Here is a 19946-nt window from a genome sequence, read left to right on the forward strand (position 1 = left end):
TTGCCCCACTGCACTCCAGCCTGGGCTACAAGAGCAAAACTCCATCTCAAAAAAAAAAAAAAAAAAAAGAAAGAAAAAAGAGAAAAATGCTGATCATTCCATTTGGATGATTACTCTAAATCCACAAATGGCAAAGATTAAACAAATTTTACCTATGCACATAACAAGAACTTCACCAAACTTCTACTTAAAAATACTGCTTCCTCTTATAAAGGCAAGAATAATTTAGTATCTATACTCCATTATGACTGGCTATGGACATCTGTGAAAAATGAAGAACATCCATAATCTACAAACATGGGAATAGAGAAATATGAGTACAATGTTAAAATCAACAACCATTATATAGTTATGTTTCAAAGCTTACCTGCCTAGTTCCTTTAGTTTCTTCTGAAATTTACAGTGGACTTTCCATTGCCATTTTCCTTCTGGAGTACTAAGTTCTTCAAGGAATGTCAAAAAATTTTTAAGGTTCTCTGTTAGAAATAATGAAGTTCCTTTTTAATTCAATAAATAATCATTCCACAAGTGAATTATGCAAGAAGTGCTTTTTCATATTATGTAGAAATACCTACTTTCCTATGTACTCTTTTCATTTCTCTTTGTCTAAGGGAGACAGATCTATACATGCCTAAAGCTCTAAGAATATAACATCTACATACAAAAGAACATGTTGATGACAGTAATACAAGAAGTGATTCAACTGCAGCAGGGGCAGAAAGCCTTGCTTTACACCAGATTTAGAGAAAATTATTGGTCTAAGAGAAGGGGAAAGAAATTTGAGGTAATAAAAGCTCAGGAAAAGACTGAAATGTACTAGTTATCTGTGAATGGCAGAATAAATGGACAGTACATTAAAAAGTATTAGAGTCAGAAGAGGAGTTATGTGCTCAAAAGAACATCACACCTTACCAATTGTGACAACCTCTGGATTTAGAATTGATTCATCAGATACGATAAAACCTCCAGATACAAATAATTCATTGTATGTATGATTTTTAACATCATCCAGGCTATCAACACCAGCAAAACTAACGCAGGGGAGCTTCTTTAAAGTCACCAAGCCAGGTATCTGTTTAAATCCCAAAATAAAAAGAGAAACAGATGGATGAGGGAATGAAGTGATAGACTCAAGTGTGAAGGAACCTACAAGAAGTCTAACAGAATGCATTATGGCTCATCTGTATTAGTAGATTGCCTCTGGAAAGCCACACACACAAATAATATTCTCAACATTATTTCCCAATATATAAACCAACATTTATGTACTGGGACCTATCGGAGACCACTAAAGAAGCTTACAATAGACCTGAAAACACAAAATGGACAAAAGCTGACCTCTCTATAACCTGTGAGTACAGTCAGAATTCAGATGAAGGAAAAAGCCTATGTGCTGGAACAGTCAATCAGGAAAGGCATCCAAGATGTAAGATGTGAGATAGGGCTCCTAAGACTAGATGGGATACCTCAAAATATAAGGGAAAAGGGGACTGGTCTGACAAAGATGGAGCACAAATAGGTTTTTCCTAGGACATACAAATGAAGATGAAAACATTAAGTAGTCAGTCAGCAGACCCAATGGCATTCAAGGATTCAGTACTCTTATTAGTCTTGACTACTTGAGTGACAGGGAAGATCCGTGATGTGCAGCAATTTAAAACTTTGTAGAGGTACAAACTTGAGTCTCACAAGCTGATTCATAGATGGGTCCTTAAGTTTAATCTCCTTTAAAGCTTATTTTAAAAACACTAGTCTGCCAGACAGCAAGATTTTAAAATAAGGGAGTTTTTAAAACCAAAGTAAGTGAATTTGACTTAATAGTCTACCTTGTGAATGAAACCTGCAATGTCTTCATTTTGAATAATAATCAATAGTTTATCTAATTTTGATCTTCTTTCCAAAAACTGTTCTGGATGACATTCTGTATTGCCTAATTTGATAAGATATTCCTGTTAAAGAAAAACAACTAAATCAGTATTAAAATGCTTTTTTGTAAACATCAATTTAATACCAGAAATGCAAGATAAACTGATAAGCTTAAGTACTACTAGGACATTATTAACAATGAATGAATTTACACTCTAAGAGACCTTACAGACCATCAAATCAATTTTTTTTTTTTTTTTTTTTTTTGAGACAGGCTATCACTGTTTCCCAGGCTGGAGTGCAGCGGAATGATCACAGCTCACTGCAGCCTTGACCTCCCAGGCTCAAGCAATCCTCCCACCTCAGCCTCCTGAATACGTGGCACTAGGCTCACACCACCACACCAGGCTAATTTTTTTTTTTTTTTTTGTAAGAGAGTCTCGCTGTGTTGCCCAAGCTGGTCTTAAATTCCTGGGTTTGATGATCCTCCTGCCTTGGCCTTCCAAAGTGCTGGGATTATAGGCATAAGCCACTGCACATGGCCCAAATCCACTTTTCTTTTCTAGAAGAGCAATCTAAAGGTCAGAGCTTCACCAATCACAGTCACAATGTTACAGAGCTTCACCAATCACATGGTCACTATGTTACAGCACTATGCAAAGCCAGCTAATTAACAGTGTGAGAGTAACAGAAAGAACTGTTAATTAGGCCAGGTTCTTAACCCAGCTCCTTTAGTTATTATAGAGGTTAATAATCGATTAGACTCTAGGTTGCCTGTAATACCTTAGAAACACTTTAAGGCAACCTAGAGTCTAATCATTAACCACTCCCTAGCTCCCATTTTCCTTTCCATTCTAAGCAGGCCCTTGGTTATTTGCAGCAGTATTAACTGGGATAAATGCCTTCAGAGTTAAGAACTTTCACAACCATAGCTCCTTTAATTCACAACAGCTCAAAAAGCATTTATATAGACCTTCATTATGTACAATGGTATTGACATACTAATAAGCCATTTCTGTCAAGTTTCTGTCTTCAAAGTAGACTCTCCCAACTAATAGCTCTTCTTCCTCCATGCTGGTGAACATGGTACTGCCTTTCACAAGACACAGGCAGACTTCCATGCAGAGTTCCCTTTGCTCTCTGCTTGCTGGTGGAATCCTGAAACACTGAAGTAAACTGCAAGATCCTGGAGGTCATATTCCTCATTTCAGAGATTACTTTTAATGTCAGCACAGCTGGTCAGACAGCTATAATAAAAACCCAGCTCACCTGACAACCTGTCTACTGCTCTTTCAACAGCTGCCTAAAGTGTCACCCCAAAGAGGAGGATGTTGTGCTAAAGCAGCACCTTCTACATTGATTTTTATCCAAGCTCTGGAACTTTTGGGCAGATCTCAGACCAGCTTAGTCAGTTAATGAAAAGGTAAATTACCATCTGACATGCCTGCTGATAATTTTTTTTTTTTTTTTGAGATGGAGTCTTACTCTGTCACCCAGGCTGGAGTGCAGTGGCGCTACCTCGGCTCACTGCAAGCTCTGCCTCCCAGGTTCACTCCATTCTCCTGCTTCAGCCTCCCCAGTAACTGGGACTACAGGTGCCCGTCACCATGCCTGGCTAATTTTTTGTATTTTTAGTAGAGATGGGGTTTCACCGTGTTAGGATGGTCCCGATCTCCTGACCTCGTGATCCACCCGTGCCTCAGCCTCCCTCCTGGTAATTTCTGATGTCTTCTTACATTAAGAAGCTTTAAGTTGATTTAAAATAAGAGAGTTTAATTCATATAATAAATCAGTTTGACTCCAGAAATATTTAAAGTTTCCATTTTTATTCATAAAGTCTTTTACTGTAGTATTTTTGCTGGAATATTTCCAATGGATATTGATTAAAAGAATTAAGGTTTCAATCTGGTTTTCTATCAGATTCGTAAAACAAAGAATGCTCTTTTATTCTATATAAATGACAGAAATGACTTGTTCTATGCCAGAAAAAATTAAAAGCACATTTCATTAGGAAATGCATCTCCTATCCCCGTAATCTAAATGTCACGGCTGGGTGCGATAGCTTACGCCTATAATCCCAGTACTTTGGGAGGCCAAGGCGGGCACATCACCTAAGGCCAGGAGTTCAACACCAGCCTGGCCAACATGGTGAAACCCCATCTCTACTAAAAATACAAAAAATTAGCTGGACGTTGTGGTGGGTGCCTGTAATCCCAGCTACTTGGGAGGATGAGGCAGGAGAATTGCTTGAACCTAGGAGGTGGAGGTTGCAGTGAGCCAAGATAGTGCCATTACACTCCAGCCTGGGCAACAAGAACAAAACTCCATCTCACTAAATAAATTTTTTAAAATGTCAAATAGGTGTGTTACAAATCTTTTTAAAAAAGGAGCAGGGGGTTGGGGGTGTAGGGGTGGAGGGAGTTGGAATTATGCTAAGCACGCCTGGAACTGGGCGCAACCTATTCTGTCATCTAGCCCCAAACCAATATGCAGCTATGCCCCCAAAGAGTACTGTGCTTGGGAACTTATTGCTGGCTGGTGGGGAAAAGTTGAGAAACTCTACATTCAGTCAATGCAACCAAGGAATTCCTAGAAGTCTCATTTCATTTTCCCAAGAAACCATTAGGAATCAGTAAGGAAAGCCCAACAGAGTACTCTGACTCATGTCCTTTCTATGTTCTTCAGGTCTTGACCAGGTGACGTCACACGAAACACGCTGACCTCAGAGATGCCCAAACTGACAAAAGGCTTAGGACATGTTAGTAGCTATAAAGCCCATGGTCCCTCTGATTCCTCTAATGAAATTCCAGTCATGGTAAGTAAACTCCATAAATGAGAGCAGGCATTTATTTCAAAATCTTAGGCATTCCCTTGAGGAATTAAAATCCCATAATTTATTGAGTATTAATTTTAATATTACACCACTAATACAATTGCTCCAATGTGTTACCATTTACCTACCTACTGGTAACAAACTTACATATCTATCTCTAACATACAGACACACAGAAAGGCGTGTGTGGTTTTTTGTTTGTTTTTTTTTTTTTGAGATGGAGTCTTGCCCTGTTGCCCAGACTGGAGTACAGTGATGCAATCTCGGCTCACTGCAAGCTCCGCCTCCTGGGTCCACGCCATTCTCCTGCCTCAGCCTCCCAAGTAGCTGGGACTACAGGAAGCTGCCACCACGCCCGGCTAATTTTTTTGTCCTTTTAGTAGAGACGGGGTTTCACTGTGTTAGCCAGGATGGTTTCGATTTCCTGACCTCGTGATCCGCCCACCTCAGCCTCCCAAAGTGCTGGGATTACAGGCGTGAGCCACAGCGCCTGGCCATCTGTGTGTTTCAACCAAATATCTGAAATATTAGTCTGCAGCTTCGGTAGAAAAAATACACCTCACAGTGAGAAATCTTTCGTGACTGAGTAGTCTTTCAAGATTATCAGGTTTCTTGATCAATAAAGGATAAAGGGAATGTAACATGGCTAAGGTATCAAGAAATACCAAAAGTTTATCATTAGGCCAACCCTGGGCAGTTTGTTTTTCTATGTGATTGATCAAATCCCATGAGATAAACCCTGGCAACTTAATTTTTCCTCTCTGTGTTTTTCCTTCCTCTTCATTAAAAATCCAAGAAATGGCCAGGCATGGTGGCTCACGCCTGTAATCCCAGCACTATGGGAGGCTGAGGCAGGTGGATCACAAGGTCAGGAGTTCCAGACCAGCCTGACCAACATGGTGAAACCCTGTCTCTACTGAAAATGCAAAAAAAAATTAGCTGGGCATGGTGTTGCATGCCTGTAATCCCAGCTACTCGGGAAGCTGAGGCAGGAGAACTGCTTGAACTCCGGAGGCAGAGGTTGCAGTGAGCCGAGATCACACCACTGTACTCCAGCCTGGGCGACAGAGGGAGACTCCATCTCAAAAAATAAAAATAAAAAAATAATTCCAAGAAACACTTCAAACCTTCAAATCAACAGTTTAAAAGGTATGTGCATAAATGACACTGTAAAACAAGATTCTAAATTCTAACATATTTAGACCCCAAGTTCTGAATTTACTTGGACTTACCACTCTTTTATTCCACCCTGAGTTAAATTATGAAGATATACAATCAACATTTATTTTTATTATTTATTTTGAGAGACAGGGTCTCACTCTGTCACCTAAGCTGGCACAATCATAGCTAACTGTAATCTCAAATGCCTGGGCTCAACTGACCCTCCCACTTGAGCTTCCCAAGCAGCTGGGACTACAGTAGAGTGCCACCACACCTATTTTGTTATTAAGAGACAAAGTCTTGTTATGTTGCCCAGGCTGGTCCTGAACTCCTGGCCTCAAGCAATCCTCCTGCCTCAGCCTCCCAAGTTTTGGAATTACAGGTATTAGCCACCATGCCTGGCCTATGGTAAACATTTAAACACAAAAAACTTCCATTTTATACAGGTCACACCAACAAGAGAAGTTTGTACAGCATTACTATTACCTTCTCGTTTAGTTACCTTTATTTCTTTACAGAGCACACTCTCTTCTTCTTCATGAATATAAAATTTCACAGTATTTTTCTGGACATCTTTCATGATTTTAACCAAACTATTAAATACTTCAGGTTCTAACTGGCTTATAAAATTTGAAAGAGCCGGTTGAGCAGAAATGTTTACATCACTGGGGGATTTTGTTGTTTCTTCTACTGGTTCCCGGGCCATATCACCAGGTACAGTATGATCAGAAGTCACCGTTAACTCTGTGGCATGTTGAGGCTGGTTCATTTCTACTTCAGTTAAACTCAAAGTCGAAGTGGAATGCTGCTCATTAGAGTTGGTGTCTTTCAAAGGATCACTACACAGTGGCTCAAGGAGATGTTTATTGTTGAAGTCACTTGAGGAAACTGGTATGACATGCCTTTCCAGAAGATTCGATGCTATCTTAGCACCAGAATCGTTAGGACTGACTGGTGGCAAATTCCCACCCTTGGCTGATGCTTTAATAATAATAGTATTTAGCTTCTCATGCAAACCATCTACAAACTCCTGCACACCAGCTTTGGAAGTCTTAGAATATATGAACTCGGAAAGCCGTTTCATCTTCTCTTGTGTTGTAAAGATAGGTGTGGAAACTCTACTGACATATGAAACATTCTTTTCCTTCAAAATCTCTTCTATCTTCCTAGAAAAGAGATTGTACTCTCCTAACACTGTCCTCTCTGTGGTTTCGCTCACTGCAGGCGGCTCTGCCTCTGCTGCTGGCACACACTGCTCCTCCACCTGACCTGTCAACACGTCATCCTCAGTGGTGCCCTTTAGTGTGTCTGTAAATGGAGAGGATGGAAACTGGTAATCAGAACTTCTCTGTCTATTTATTACCCGGGGGTCGTTAGGAAAGGCCTCCTGTGGTGGCACACACACCAGTTGTTCTTCTGGTGATTTCATACCTATACAGGAAGAGTTCATTATTATAAGAGCAATCCAAAAATATAACATACGAAAACACAGACCCTTAAATTGGAGGGAAAAAAAAGGGTTAACACACATTAAGAACTAATTATATATTAGAAAGTAAAATAAAATCCTAAAATTCTGGTATGAATTCTATGCCCTATGTGCCCTACTTATGGGATGGTCCTTAAGAGTTGTAGCTAGTGTTAACAACTCTGCCATTTTGAAGTGTTCAAGCAAACACCAATTTGGCATCAATACAAATTAAGTCATTTGCTTATTTCTGCCTCCCTACCATTCTGTAGATCTAAGTTTAACACACGTTTTAATCAAGATGGTCAGTTGCATCAGCTTGCTCAATCCCTGTATTTATTATTTGCCAAGTAATACCTACTATGGTAATGGCCCCTTAGTGAGAATTCTGAGTGTAAGACAATTGTAAGAATACCAAACAGAAATGCTGTGGGAATAACTGTCAAGTTAAAAGTTGCATCTAGGATCTAGGATAATTAATTTTGTATCTGCTTTCAGACTTGTTCTCACTTATGAGGATGCTAAGTAGACTTCCTGTAATGTCAGGGACTTCATTTTATCAGGAAATAAAACGAATAATAATAAGAGAAGAATATATTTCACAGCTGCACACTTTTGACAGTCCTTTCATAAATATTTTCCTTTTGTTTGGAAATAATTCTAAGAGAAAAGAGGATAGCTATACCTCATTTGAGATACAGAGGTTGGCTGATACTGAGGTTGGCTGATACTATGGTTAGCTGATACTAATGGGATTAAAACCTTTCACTCTTGACAAATAGCTCAACCCAAAAGATCAACTTTCCCCAAAAAAATCCTAAATTCAAACAAAGTATGTTTTTGAAATGTTTGAAAAAGGGAACCCAAATTCCATTTTTAAGCAACAAGGGTTTGAAAAACATTTAACTTCAATTTTAGTGTTATATTTTAGGAAAAGAAAAAACTCATGATCTTTGCTTAGAAGACCTATACACAATTTTACCTGCTAAAAAAATTACTGATTTTCCTTAAGCCTTGGCCAACATTCCCTAACAAATTGCTGCTGTAGTATAGGAAATGGTGCCTCTAAATCAGGAAGTCCAGGTACAGGTAGTTTTCAAACCTACAGTAAAGATTTTGCTCACACTCATCACACTAGAAAAGGTTTAAATAGACTCACTAGGAGTCAGCTTATGACATTCTCTACCAATCCTGGTGGTTATCCTGAACCAGTACACTCATTAACTATTGCAAAGGCAATTTGTCAGCACAGAGAAAAGACCCAAGGTGGGTCTGTAGGCGGAGGTGAGAGGGGAACAAAATATCCAACGTGCCAGGATAAGAATTAGAACTGTATGAAATTGATAAACCAGAAAATCCAAGTTCCATAAGATAATTAGGAATACTAAATATCCTGAATATCTTAAATCTGCAACATTAAAAAGTGGTTTAGTACATATAAAGTGTCTGGAAGGATACACAAGAAATTGGTAACCATGGCTAATATACAGAATCTAAGTGACCTGGGCTGGGGTAGTATTACTTTCTGAAGTATTTTTAGACTTCTTGAATTATGTATCATGTCAAATATCTGATATATTCAAAGAAAAAATGTTGAATTGCATCTCCTAAAACATATGGGTTGGGGAGAACTACCTTAATTTAAAAAGTTCTGAATTATTTATTAGACATGGGGCCTCACTATGTTTCCCAGACTGGCCTTGAATTTCTGGCCTCAATTCCTCCTGCCTCAGTCTTCCAAGGAGATGGGACTACAGGTGCATACCACCACATCCGGCTATTTATTACTTTAAATGAAACAGTGGCTCCCAAAATGTACAGCTAAACAACCAACCAGTAAGTTTACTCCTGAAGGGTTACAAATAAAGGGAATATTTTTAACCTGCAATGTAACTTAAATCTACATGGAGAATTTTCCATAATTAAAAACCTCTAAACCAAATATAACCCTTTATAAAATATAAATAATCACAACCTAATTTTATTTTGCACAAATTTCCCTGTATGATTTTATTAAGAACTTAACTGCTCAGGTGCGGTGGCTCATGCCTGTAATCCCAGCACTTTGGGAGGCCAAGGCAGGCAGATCACCTGAGGTCAGGAGTTCGAGACCAGCCTGGCCAACATGGCAAAACCTCATCTCTACTAAAAAATAATACAAAAATTAGCCAGGCGTGGTGGTGGGCACCTGTAATCTCAGCTACTCAGGAAGCGGAGGCTGCAGTGAGCCAAGATTGCACCACGGCACTCCAGCCTGCCTCGGCAACAGAGCAAGATTCTGTTGCACAAAAAAAAGGAAAAAAAAACGTAATTACTTTGAAAAGATCTCCATCTATAAGTGATTGAAAACACCATACATGTCAATCTATAATAATGCTTTTGTTGTTTTTTTTTTCTTAAACAGAGTCTCGCTCTGCCACCTGGCTGGAGTGCAGGGGTGCGATCTCGGCTCACTGCAACCTCTGCCTCCCAGGTTCGAGCAATTCTCCTGCCTCAGCCTCCCGAGGAGCTGTGACTACAGGTGCAAGCCACCACGCTCAGCTAACTTTTTTATTTTTAGTAGAGACAAGTTGTTACCTTGTTGGCCAGGATGGTCTCAATGTCTTGACCTCCTGATCCGCACGCCTTGGCCTCCCAAAGTGCTAGGATTACAAACATGAGCCACCACGTTTTTGTTTTTGTTTTTTTTTAACTTACTGCCATTAAATAATTGCAGTATTTTAACTTTTAAGTGAAAGGGGAGTAGTGAGTTCTCTAAAGGTAGCATCAGTCAGATGTCACATTCTGAAGCATAAGAAAGATTACTACTAGCCGGGCACGGTTGCTCACGCCTATAATCCCAGCACTTTGGGAGGACGAGGCAGGCAGATCACGAGGTCAAGAGATCGAGACCATCCTGGCCAACATGGTGAAACCCCATCTCTACTAAAAATACAAAAATTAGCTGGGCATGGTGGCACGCGCCTGTATTCCCAGCTATTCGGGAGGCTGAGGCAGGAGAATCGCTTGAACCCAGGAGGCAGAGGTTGTAGTGAGTCGAGATCACGCCACTGCACTCCTGCCTGGGTGACAGAGCAAGACTCTCAAAAAAAAAAAAAAAAAAAAAAAAAAAAAAAAAAAAAAAAAAAACCTATTCTACTATTCTTAATGAGAAAAGAATTGATAGATGCAAAACATTGATCACGTCCTGACATAATATTGCATGAAAGTACCAAACATGAGAGACGACATGAGTAGGCTCTAATTACCCTAAGTTCAACAGCAGGCAAAACTAATATATGGTAAAAGAAGTTGGATTAGCAATTACCTGGGAATAAGGAGAGTACTAACTAGGAGAATGCGGAAGAAAATCTTCTAGGATGCTAGAAATGTTCTATACCTTGATTTGGGTGGTGGTCATATACATATGTAAAATTTCAAAAAGCTGTACAATAAAGATCTGTGGCCAGGTTCAGTGGCTCACTTGAGGTCAGGAGTTCGAGACTAGCCTGGCCAACATGGTGAAACCCTGTCTCTATTAAAAATATAAAACTTAGCTGGGTGTGGTGGCACATGCCTGTAATCCCAGCTACTTGGGAGGCTGAGGCAGGAGAATCGCTTGAACCCAGGAGGCACACGTTGCAGAGAACCAAGATCATGCCACTGCACTAGAGCCTGGGCGACAGAGAGAGACTCTGTATCAGAGGAAAAAAGAAAAAAAAAAGATTTCTGAACTTTCCTCTATGTTATATATCTGTTGTTCATGATTTCTTTTTTTAAACCATAATTTTCCTAGGAGATGGTAAAGATTTTCTTGAAGGAAGCTAGTAACTTTAATTGGGGGGGGGGGGTCAGGGGAGAAACAACTCCCAAAGCAAAGAAATTACTACAAAGATGTAGTAAGAAAATCATTTCATATTTCTTTCAAATAAAAAAACACTTTAATTTCTGAGACAGATACAGTAAAACTGAAAGAAAATATAAAAAATATCACCACCAAACTATAAGCAAGACCATCTGCAGAGAAGCTGAATCCACAAAGCTCAAAGATTATCTCCTAGGTACCCACTGCCAACTAGCTAATCAGTAATATCTGCAATTGTTTCTGAAATCCAAGTTTCTTAATCTCTTATTTAAAGTACCTGCAGAAATCAGCTTTACAATCAGAACAACTAGGTTAAGACTATGAACAGTATACCTCAAATATAAATGGCTTCCCCTCTTGGCTATTTTTGAAAAATTTTAAAAAAAGAAACCCAGGCACAGAGGCTCAAGCCTGTAATCCCAGCACTTTGGGAGGCCAAAGTGGGTGGATCATCGGAGGTCAGGAGTTTGAGACCAGCCTGGCAAACATGGTGAAACCCCGTCTCTACTAAAAATACAAAAATTAGCTGGGCATGGTGGCATGCGCCTGTAATCCCAGCTACTTGGGAGGCTGAGAAAGGTGAACTGCTTGAACCTGGGAGGCAGAGCTTGCAGCGAGTCAAGCTCACATCACTGCACTCCAGCCTGGGTGATAGAGCAAGATTCCATCTCAAAAAAAAAAACGAAAACAAAAACAAAAAAAAGAGCTTCTCATAAGATATACTGCACAAATGGTTTAGGAATGTATTCCGGTCTTTCCAAATCATACTGTAAGATAGACTCTACTATGTGTGAAGAAAACTTAATCTATATAAATATTCAGTGACTTATTTGAACACTATAGTAAGAATATTGGATACAATTCAAGTAATGATTTACATACAAATAAATATGGTAGTGTCCAAATTTTCTGTAATTAAAAAAATTTAAGTCAATGCCCTTATTGATGGAGTATCAGAAATGCAAGTAGCAATTCTGAAGAAGGGCACACTGGGAAGAAAAGCAAAGCAAGCCTTCTCACCTGGTGTTTGTTTCTCACCATGTTTCCCCAGCTGGTCTTCTGGGCTTCTTGCATTCCCTCCTGAGGGAAAGCATCCATTAGACTCTCTTCAGACATTAGTGATACCTACTAAGCACCTTTCAGACAACCCCAAGTGATAACAAATGCAAGCATTCCTTCTTCTGCCTAAAATAATCTGAAGGGTCATACTTGTGATGATGGAATATCAACACTTAAGACACTGTACCTTCAAATGACCCAACACCAAGTATGAAGGTGTCTAAATGAGAAACGGTTAGGATAACCTTCTTGTATCAACTACTTCTTTTGTTTCTCCCACTCAAGCTGGTATTTCCACCTCATAAAACAATACTAGGTTCCCTCTATCATCACCTACAGGCCGCTTGCCCTCCAGAAAGGTGTTAAGTAGAAGATACTGCTAAAGCCCATGGGAACTCATAAAGTTTTATAAATTCTTCTGAGTCCTCGGAAGTCTCAGCAGGTTCTAGTCTAGTTCATAGGCCAGTCTACTTTGTAACAAAAAGTTGTTTGCTGCTGCTATTGTTTTTAAAAGGTTAAAGATGTAAGACTGGAAAAGACATATACCCTGAAAATATTTCCAAAAATATTTAAGAAAAAGAACTTGGTATATTAAGTGTATGTATTTGTGTGTTTGTATGTGCGTGTTTGCACAGAGAAATCAGGATGCTACCAAAAAAAAAAAATATTTCAACATCTGCTAAACTTTTTGCCTCATAGTTCAATAACATTTACATGTGATCATTGAGGCCATTCTCTAAGATAATCCAATTTATTTAAGATAATCCAGCATTAAGAAATCAAATTTCTAATAGATGAACCTCAACATTATCACTTACTAGATGACAGCTTGTTACAGTGAAGTTTAGTAAGTTTGAGAAGACAACATTTAATTGATTGTCCAAAGAGCACCATTTTATCTCTGCAGCTACCTCAGCTTATCAAAAACTCAGTTTCTGCCAACAGTCTTCATTCAGCAGTCTGCATGCTAAACTCCACAGAGACAGTGTGTCTTAAATCCCTGTTTTTAAGGTGATTTTGCCGGTGCTTGCTGATGCTGACCAAGAACAGCAACACTCAGTATTACTTCGTATTACTTAAGTATTACATCGTATTACTTAAATAAGACACTGAAGGTATTAGCGCCAAGTAAGATGAAGCACCTAGTGACCCAAGAGTGAAATCCAGAACAGATGGAAACCTTCAGGAAACTGGTCTCAAAGTAAAATGAAGCAAACCGAAGTCTAAGTATACTTTTCTTACCTGTAATTGGTATCAGTTTCCAATGTATTTCAGTCTCTTCAACATTATTTGACTTAGACTGTTGTCTACGAAATCCATGTTCAATGGGAACACTGGGACACAAACTGCAATCTTCAAAATTATTCATGCTAATTAAATTTGGATCCTAAAAATCAAAGTACACACTCAATAGCTTTCTTTTCAATTCATTTTAATGTCAAGAATAAACTTTTTTTCACAGTAAATTCATGTGCTTCAATCTAAATATTACAAATGTGTAAAATCAACATGGTAAAGTTACACTCTAGTCTCAAAACATAACTTTTCCCTCAAAACTTAATTTTATGTTAATTTAGAACAGGGATTGGTCAACTTTTATGCTAAAGTGCCAAACAGTAAATATTTTAGGCTCTGCAGGCCAGACTCTCAAGTCTACCACAGGCAATACCTAAACAAATGGACATAGCTGTGCTCCATTAAAACTTTAGTTATAAAAATCGGTGGTGTGCTAGGTGCGCATCGTGCCCCCGCCCCCCATCAACTTGATTTAAAATACAAAAGTTATCAGGAAAATATTAATACAGGTTAGTTCCTCAGTGCCTACCTTACATACCCCAACAAATAAGCTTCCTGTCATCATCTTCCCCTTGAAATAAATATCCCAAAACGACATGGAGAAAGAATGGGGACATGCATACAACTTTTAAACAAAGGCAGGGAACAGAAAATGGAGACAGTAAATGAAGAAGTAAGCCCACAGGAATATGGTGCCATCCTAGAACTATTCCCCAGTGACGCAGCGACTACTTAAGGGAGATAAGGCTACTTCTCAGCTACAAACCAGCACTCTGAACATATATCATAAATATACTGAACACTCCAATAAGCAAAGCTGCGAGTCACTTCAGAAGTAATCCTAAAGGCTACTTATGTCCCATTCCTATTTGCATAAGAAATACCAAGTACTTAACTTTGTTACACTGCTGTATTGAGACTGGTATCCTCACCTGTCTCACCTTTAGGTTCTCTGTTAGTGCCAGCAGAAAGCCAATGTTTTGATAATTCAACTTTATTATGAAACAATAAGGAATTAACTCCCAATAAGCCATTTCTGACAAATATTAATAGATTGTTCCACCTTAGCTTTATCACAAGTAAACTGTAGACAATATATTAAGCTTCTAAGGAAGGAAGGAAAACTATTTCAGCATTTATCTCTTTGTAACAAGGAATAACTTAGGAAGTACCATCCTAGACAGGCACCTTTACTCAAAAGTGCATTTTATTTCTTTTTCAAAGAAAAAAATCATTCCCTGAAGCACACTCACAGCACCTCTTTCACACACACACTCACAAACACAAAGATAACCAACAGCTATATGCTTACTTCTTTCAAATGTAGCTTATGGTCAGTGCCCACTTCGGTGGTAGAAATAGCAACAGAATACTTAGATGTTGCATCAACTTCTAGTAATAAGCTCTGAGTACCCTTAAACTGTGCATTTTCAATTTTTGCACAAGTAGGCTGCTCATATTCTTTCTTATCTGGGTTAGAGTTCAACTCATACTCATGTTTTTGCCTCAGCTCTTCATAGGCATCATCAGTGCTCAATCCTAAGGCTTTGTTGACTGTGTCTGTCAGAGATGCATCAGAATGGCGCGCATTTGCTAGTGTTTCTGATAACCAATTAAACAGCCTATGGATGTCAGCAATGCCGGAGTTACAGGTATCCTGCTGCTGCCGCCTCAAGTCAGCATCATGTCCAAGTGAGCCAATAGGCTGTGGAGACTCTGAGAAAAAGGAAAGAAAAGTCATTGGTTGAAGTTAAGTTTAAAAACCAGCATAAAATTTTTGAAATCAAATATACCTAAAAAAATTATCATAAAGCATTTATGGTCAGGAACTCAACCAAACAATTTGCTTAGACTTTACAAATATCCGCATCACTTTACAAACAGAATTGTAAAATTTTGCACATAGTTCAAAATTGCTATTTAAGTTTAATTTTCATTGTAATTTAAGCATTCTATCAATAGGAAAATAAGTTCATGCATCAGGTTTTAAATATGTGTATTAATAACTCTACCATCAAAATCTCAAAGTCAACCAGATGCCTGACAAGAGATGAAACATTTGTACTTGCTATTTTGCCAATTGTTAGGATTATATGCGTATTACACTAGGCTAATAAAAAAATGACTTAATTTGATTTCTATCTTTTCCATACCTACTATATTTTGTCCTTAAGGCACTGGCAGACACACTTAAAATCTACACCTTATCTTGAATGACTAGATTACTTAAATTCATAATGAAGCTAGGATATTACAGACATAAAATCATCTTGAAGAAATCTCCACGAAATTTGCATCAAGAAAAAGCATTATAAGAGGAAACACGTTAAGACATGGTTCCATGCACATACGTTAAGACATGGTTCCATGCATGCACTATAAATCTGTATAATCTGTAACAACTAATATATTTTAAAACTTGTAAAGGGAGCAAACATTCAGAAAGTCATGTGCTTTAATGTTGGGTTGGGGTAGGGATTGGGTGAAGCCTGAGTTAGGATTTCTAATTTGAGTGTAATGTACCACAACAAAAATAAATGTCAGAAACAAAAGAGTGCATACTGTATGATTCTGTCAACTTTTTATAGAGCAGGCAAAACTAATCTCTAAAGACAAAAAGCAGATCAGCAGCAGAGTGGGGTGAGCTACCTAACAAAGAACACAAAGCAACATATAAAAACGTTCTGGCCAGGCATGGTGGCTCACGCCTGTAATCCCAGCACTTTGGGAGGCCAAGGCGGGGGGATCACAAGGTCAGGAGATCGAGAACATCCTGGCTAACAAGGTGAAACCCCGTCTCTACTAAAAAAATACAAAAATTTAGCTGGGCATGGTGGCATGCGCCTGTAATCCCAGCTACTCGGGAGGCTAAGGCAGGAGAATCACTTGAACCCAGGAGGCAGAGGGTTCAGTGAGTCGAGATCGTGCCACTGCACCCCTGCCTGGGTGACAAAACGAGACTCCGTCTCCTAAAAAAAAAAAAAACAGTTCTATAGGCTCACGCCTGTAATCCCAAAACTCTGGGAGGCCGAGGAGGGTGGATCACCTGAAGTCAGGAGTTCGAGACTAGCTCGGCCAACATAGTGAAACCCTGTCTCTACTAAAAATACAAAAATTAGCTGGGTATGGTGGCGCACACCTGTAATCCCAGCTACTCGGGAGGCTGAGACAGGAGAATCACTTAAACCCAGCAAGCAGAGGTTGTAGTGAGCCGAGATCAGGCCACTGCACTCCAGCCTGGAAGACGGAGTAAGACTCCATCACAAAAAAAAAAAGTTCTATATACTGGAGTGGTGATTACACAGCTGTCAAAACTCATCAAACTGTGCGCTTAAATAGGTACACTGATATAAACTGTACCGCAAAACAGTTTATGTTAAAAGTTATAAGGGGTGGTGGGAATGCGTTAGGACGTTACCTCATAAAATGACCGGGCTCACCACCAAATCAAGATCAGGGTGTTTTAAAAGTTAGAATACAGCCGGGTGCGGTGGCTCATGCCTGTAATCTCAGCACTTTGGGAGGCCGAGGCGGGCGGATCATGAGGTCAGGAGATTACCATCCTGGCTAACACGGTGAAACCCCGTCTCTACTAAAAATACAGAAAAGTAGCGGGCGTGGTGGTGGGCACCTGTAGTCCCAGCTACTTGGGCAGCTGAGGCAGGAGAATGGCGTGAACCCAGGAGGCGGAGCTTGCAGTGAGCCAAGATCGAACCACTGCACTCCAGCCTGGGCGACAGAATGAGACTCCGTCTCAAAAAAAAAAAAAAAAGTTAGAATACAACTTTGAAATCTCTACCTTCAGAAACAAAGTATGCAAAATTACTTGAAAAGAAATAAGTGAGAAATACCTAAAAATGCAAGTCTGACAGTCACTAGTTTCAGTTAAGCTATATACCCTTCTTCTGCCACATTTCTCATTTGACCTATTATAATTAGTATGGCTTTCTCATCATTTTAATTATTGATGAAGCCTGATTTTTACCCACAGCTATTTTTTCCACATACACAGAATTGGTTACCAACAAAAACAGTACCAAAAAATAAGTATCTTATTTATTCAGTGCATATTACGTGCTCAGTGACAGGGAACGCAGCAGTTTGTGAACAATGCTTTGGAGTCAGTCAGAACTGACTTTGGATTGTGCCACTAACTTCGTAACTTTTGGTAAAGTTATTTAACTTATCTGAGACGATTTTCTCATCTGCAAAATTAGGATAATAAGGCCTACTACTCAAGAACTATTAATAAATGAGTTCATATACATAAAGTACCTAGCACACAGTAAACAAAACTCTCAAGACATGTCAACAAGATAAGACAATTAAGTGCTAACGGGTTCAGCAGATTGCAAATCCAGCATAAACTAAAGGAGGAGATCATTAAGGAGAACAGACAGAAAGCTGAGGAGAAATATGAACTGCAAAGATGTAAGGCTTGAAAGAAATGGAAGCTACTTCAGGAAAAAAAAGAGGGAAATAAAAGACTGACCATGACATACTCTAGGCAGAGAGAGATGACCCTTAACCAACACATGTGAGAGAAGAGTGGGAAACATGGGTGGACATGGATAGTCTGTAACAAAGCTTTAAAAGGCAAGTATATAAGATGAGATTGGTAGTAAATTAGCAAAGCAATACTGAGAAGAACATGATACTGAAACGGGTGCAAGAAGGTAGTAAGTCAGGAAGGCCACCAAAGAGATAAAGAACACGGACAAGGAATAACAACATTGGAAAGAGAGACACACAGGTTAACTAATGAAAACATGATAGTTACTGCAAAGAACAGTAATGTCAAATAGAACTTTCTGCAATAATGGAAATGTTCTCTCTCTATAGTAATACAATGGTGTGGTTGTTGAAATGTATTTTTATTTCATTTTACACTTAAATAACAACATATGACTAGTGGCTACCATATTGAATACCATATAACAATAAAAAAGTTAAAAAAGAGCAGGCTGAGTGTGGGGGCTCACGACTGTAATCCCAATACTTTGGGAGGCCAAGGCAGGCGGATCACTTGGTGTCAGGAGTTCAAGACCTGCCTGGCCCATATGGCAAAACTCCGTCTCTACTAAAGATACAAAAAGTAGCCAGGCACAGTGGTGCGTGCCTGTAATTCCAGCTACTAGGGAAGCTCAGATATGAGAATCATTTGAACCAGGTAGGCAGAGGTTGCAGTGAACCAAGATGGAGCCACTGCACTACAGCCTGGGTGATGGAGTGAGACTTTGTCGCAAAAACAAATAAATAAAGAGAGCAGGAAAGTGAAAAGTGAGGATACAAATACAGATTGCTAAGAGCAAAAGTGTGAAAAGACACTGATCTGACTAACCTAGACTAAGACACATTGAATTTGAAAAGACAAGTTGCTTAATAAAAAACCTAAGAATACTCAGTTCTGCCATAATCACTCAGAGGAGCAACAGCAGCAGGAAATGTGGATTGTTAGGTCAACTTTCTCTGAATGCAAAAGAACTCATTTCGTGCTTATGAACTAGTAGTGTTAAGATCTTAAAAATCCAGATAAAAGTGTTTTAGCTGACTTGCAATATTGAAACAAACACACTTAAAACAAGCACCTTACTGTCTTATCTTTTTCTGTCAACCAAAACAAAACAAAGGAAAAAAGAACAACAAAAAAAGAAAAACCCAAAGATATTCCTAGATTCTTGGGGTATAAAAGAATACGTGTATGCATATTTTATTTTCAAATTCAGAAGGTTCCTTTTCATTATGCAACAGCCTAAAAGATACTAATATTCTAATACTATACTTCTTCAACTATAAAAATAAACGAATATGGCCGGGCGTGGTGGCTCACGCCTATAATCCCAGCACTTTGGGAGGCCGAGGCGGGTGGATCACGAGGTCAGGAGATGGAGACCATCCTGGATGACATGGTGAAACCCCGTCTCTACTAAAAATACAAAAAATTAGCCGGGCTTGGCGGCGGGCGCCTGTAGTCCCAGCTACTCGGAAGGCTGAGGCAGGAGAATGGCGTCAACCTGGGAGGTGGAGCTTACGGTGAGCTGAGATCGTGCCACTACACTCCAGCCTGGGCGAGAGAACGAGACTCCGTCTCAAAAAACAGTAATAATAACCATTAAAAAATACAAATTAAGGAATATAAAAGGACAAGAGCTCTGATTAGTATTATTATGTCATGTTAACATAAACCAAACAATTTAGAAATCTGATGTTCCAGTGCAGGAATTGTAAAGTGTTTCCTGTACGGGGCCAGGTAGCAAATATTTTAGGCTTTGTGGGCCATACAGTCTCAGTGCCAATGCCAACTCTGCCATTACAGCATGAAAGCAGCTACATACATATGGCTGTATTCAAATACAACTTTCTTTAAAAAAATAGTGGACAGGCTGAATTTGGCCCTCAGACTTTAATTTATATGCCCC

At 39.2% G+C, this 19946-nt stretch overlaps 1 protein-coding gene and 1 long non-coding RNA gene across 6 annotated transcripts in view; one reads left to right on the forward strand and one right to left on the reverse strand.

Annotated features, from left to right (window-relative positions):
* TASOR (transcription activation suppressor) overlaps positions 1 to 19946 on the reverse strand; it is a 62331-nt gene that overhangs the window by 4197 nt on the left and 38188 nt on the right. For 3 of the 5 annotated variants that reach the window (XM_028844273.2, XM_015130645.3, XM_015130646.3), the window contains 7 exons: positions 14840 to 15243; positions 13474 to 13618; positions 12193 to 12252; positions 6363 to 7291; positions 1827 to 1949; positions 913 to 1072; positions 368 to 476 (listed from right to left, as the gene is read on the reverse strand). In XM_028844273.2, the coding sequence (XP_028700106.2) occupies positions 368 to 476; positions 913 to 1072; positions 1827 to 1949; positions 6363 to 7291; positions 12193 to 12252; positions 13474 to 13618; positions 14840 to 15243 (1930 nt within the window). The remainder of the gene's footprint in view (positions 1 to 367; positions 477 to 912; positions 1073 to 1826; positions 1950 to 6362; positions 7292 to 12192; positions 12253 to 13473; positions 13619 to 14839; positions 15244 to 19946) is intronic. The other 2 variants (XM_001096938.5, XM_028844271.2) reach the window with 1 other exon arrangement.
* On the forward strand, positions 3158 to 5807 carry LOC144339252 (uncharacterized). The gene is made up of 3 exons (XR_013414076.1): positions 3158 to 3289; positions 4552 to 4681; positions 5496 to 5807. It is a non-coding gene; the product is annotated as an uncharacterized LOC144339252 (long non-coding RNA).

Source organism: Macaca mulatta, chromosome 2 (assembly GCF_049350105.2).
Source record: "Macaca mulatta isolate MMU2019108-1 chromosome 2, T2T-MMU8v2.0, whole genome shotgun sequence".
Classification (NCBI taxonomy): Eukaryota; Metazoa; Chordata; class Mammalia; order Primates; family Cercopithecidae; genus Macaca; species Macaca mulatta.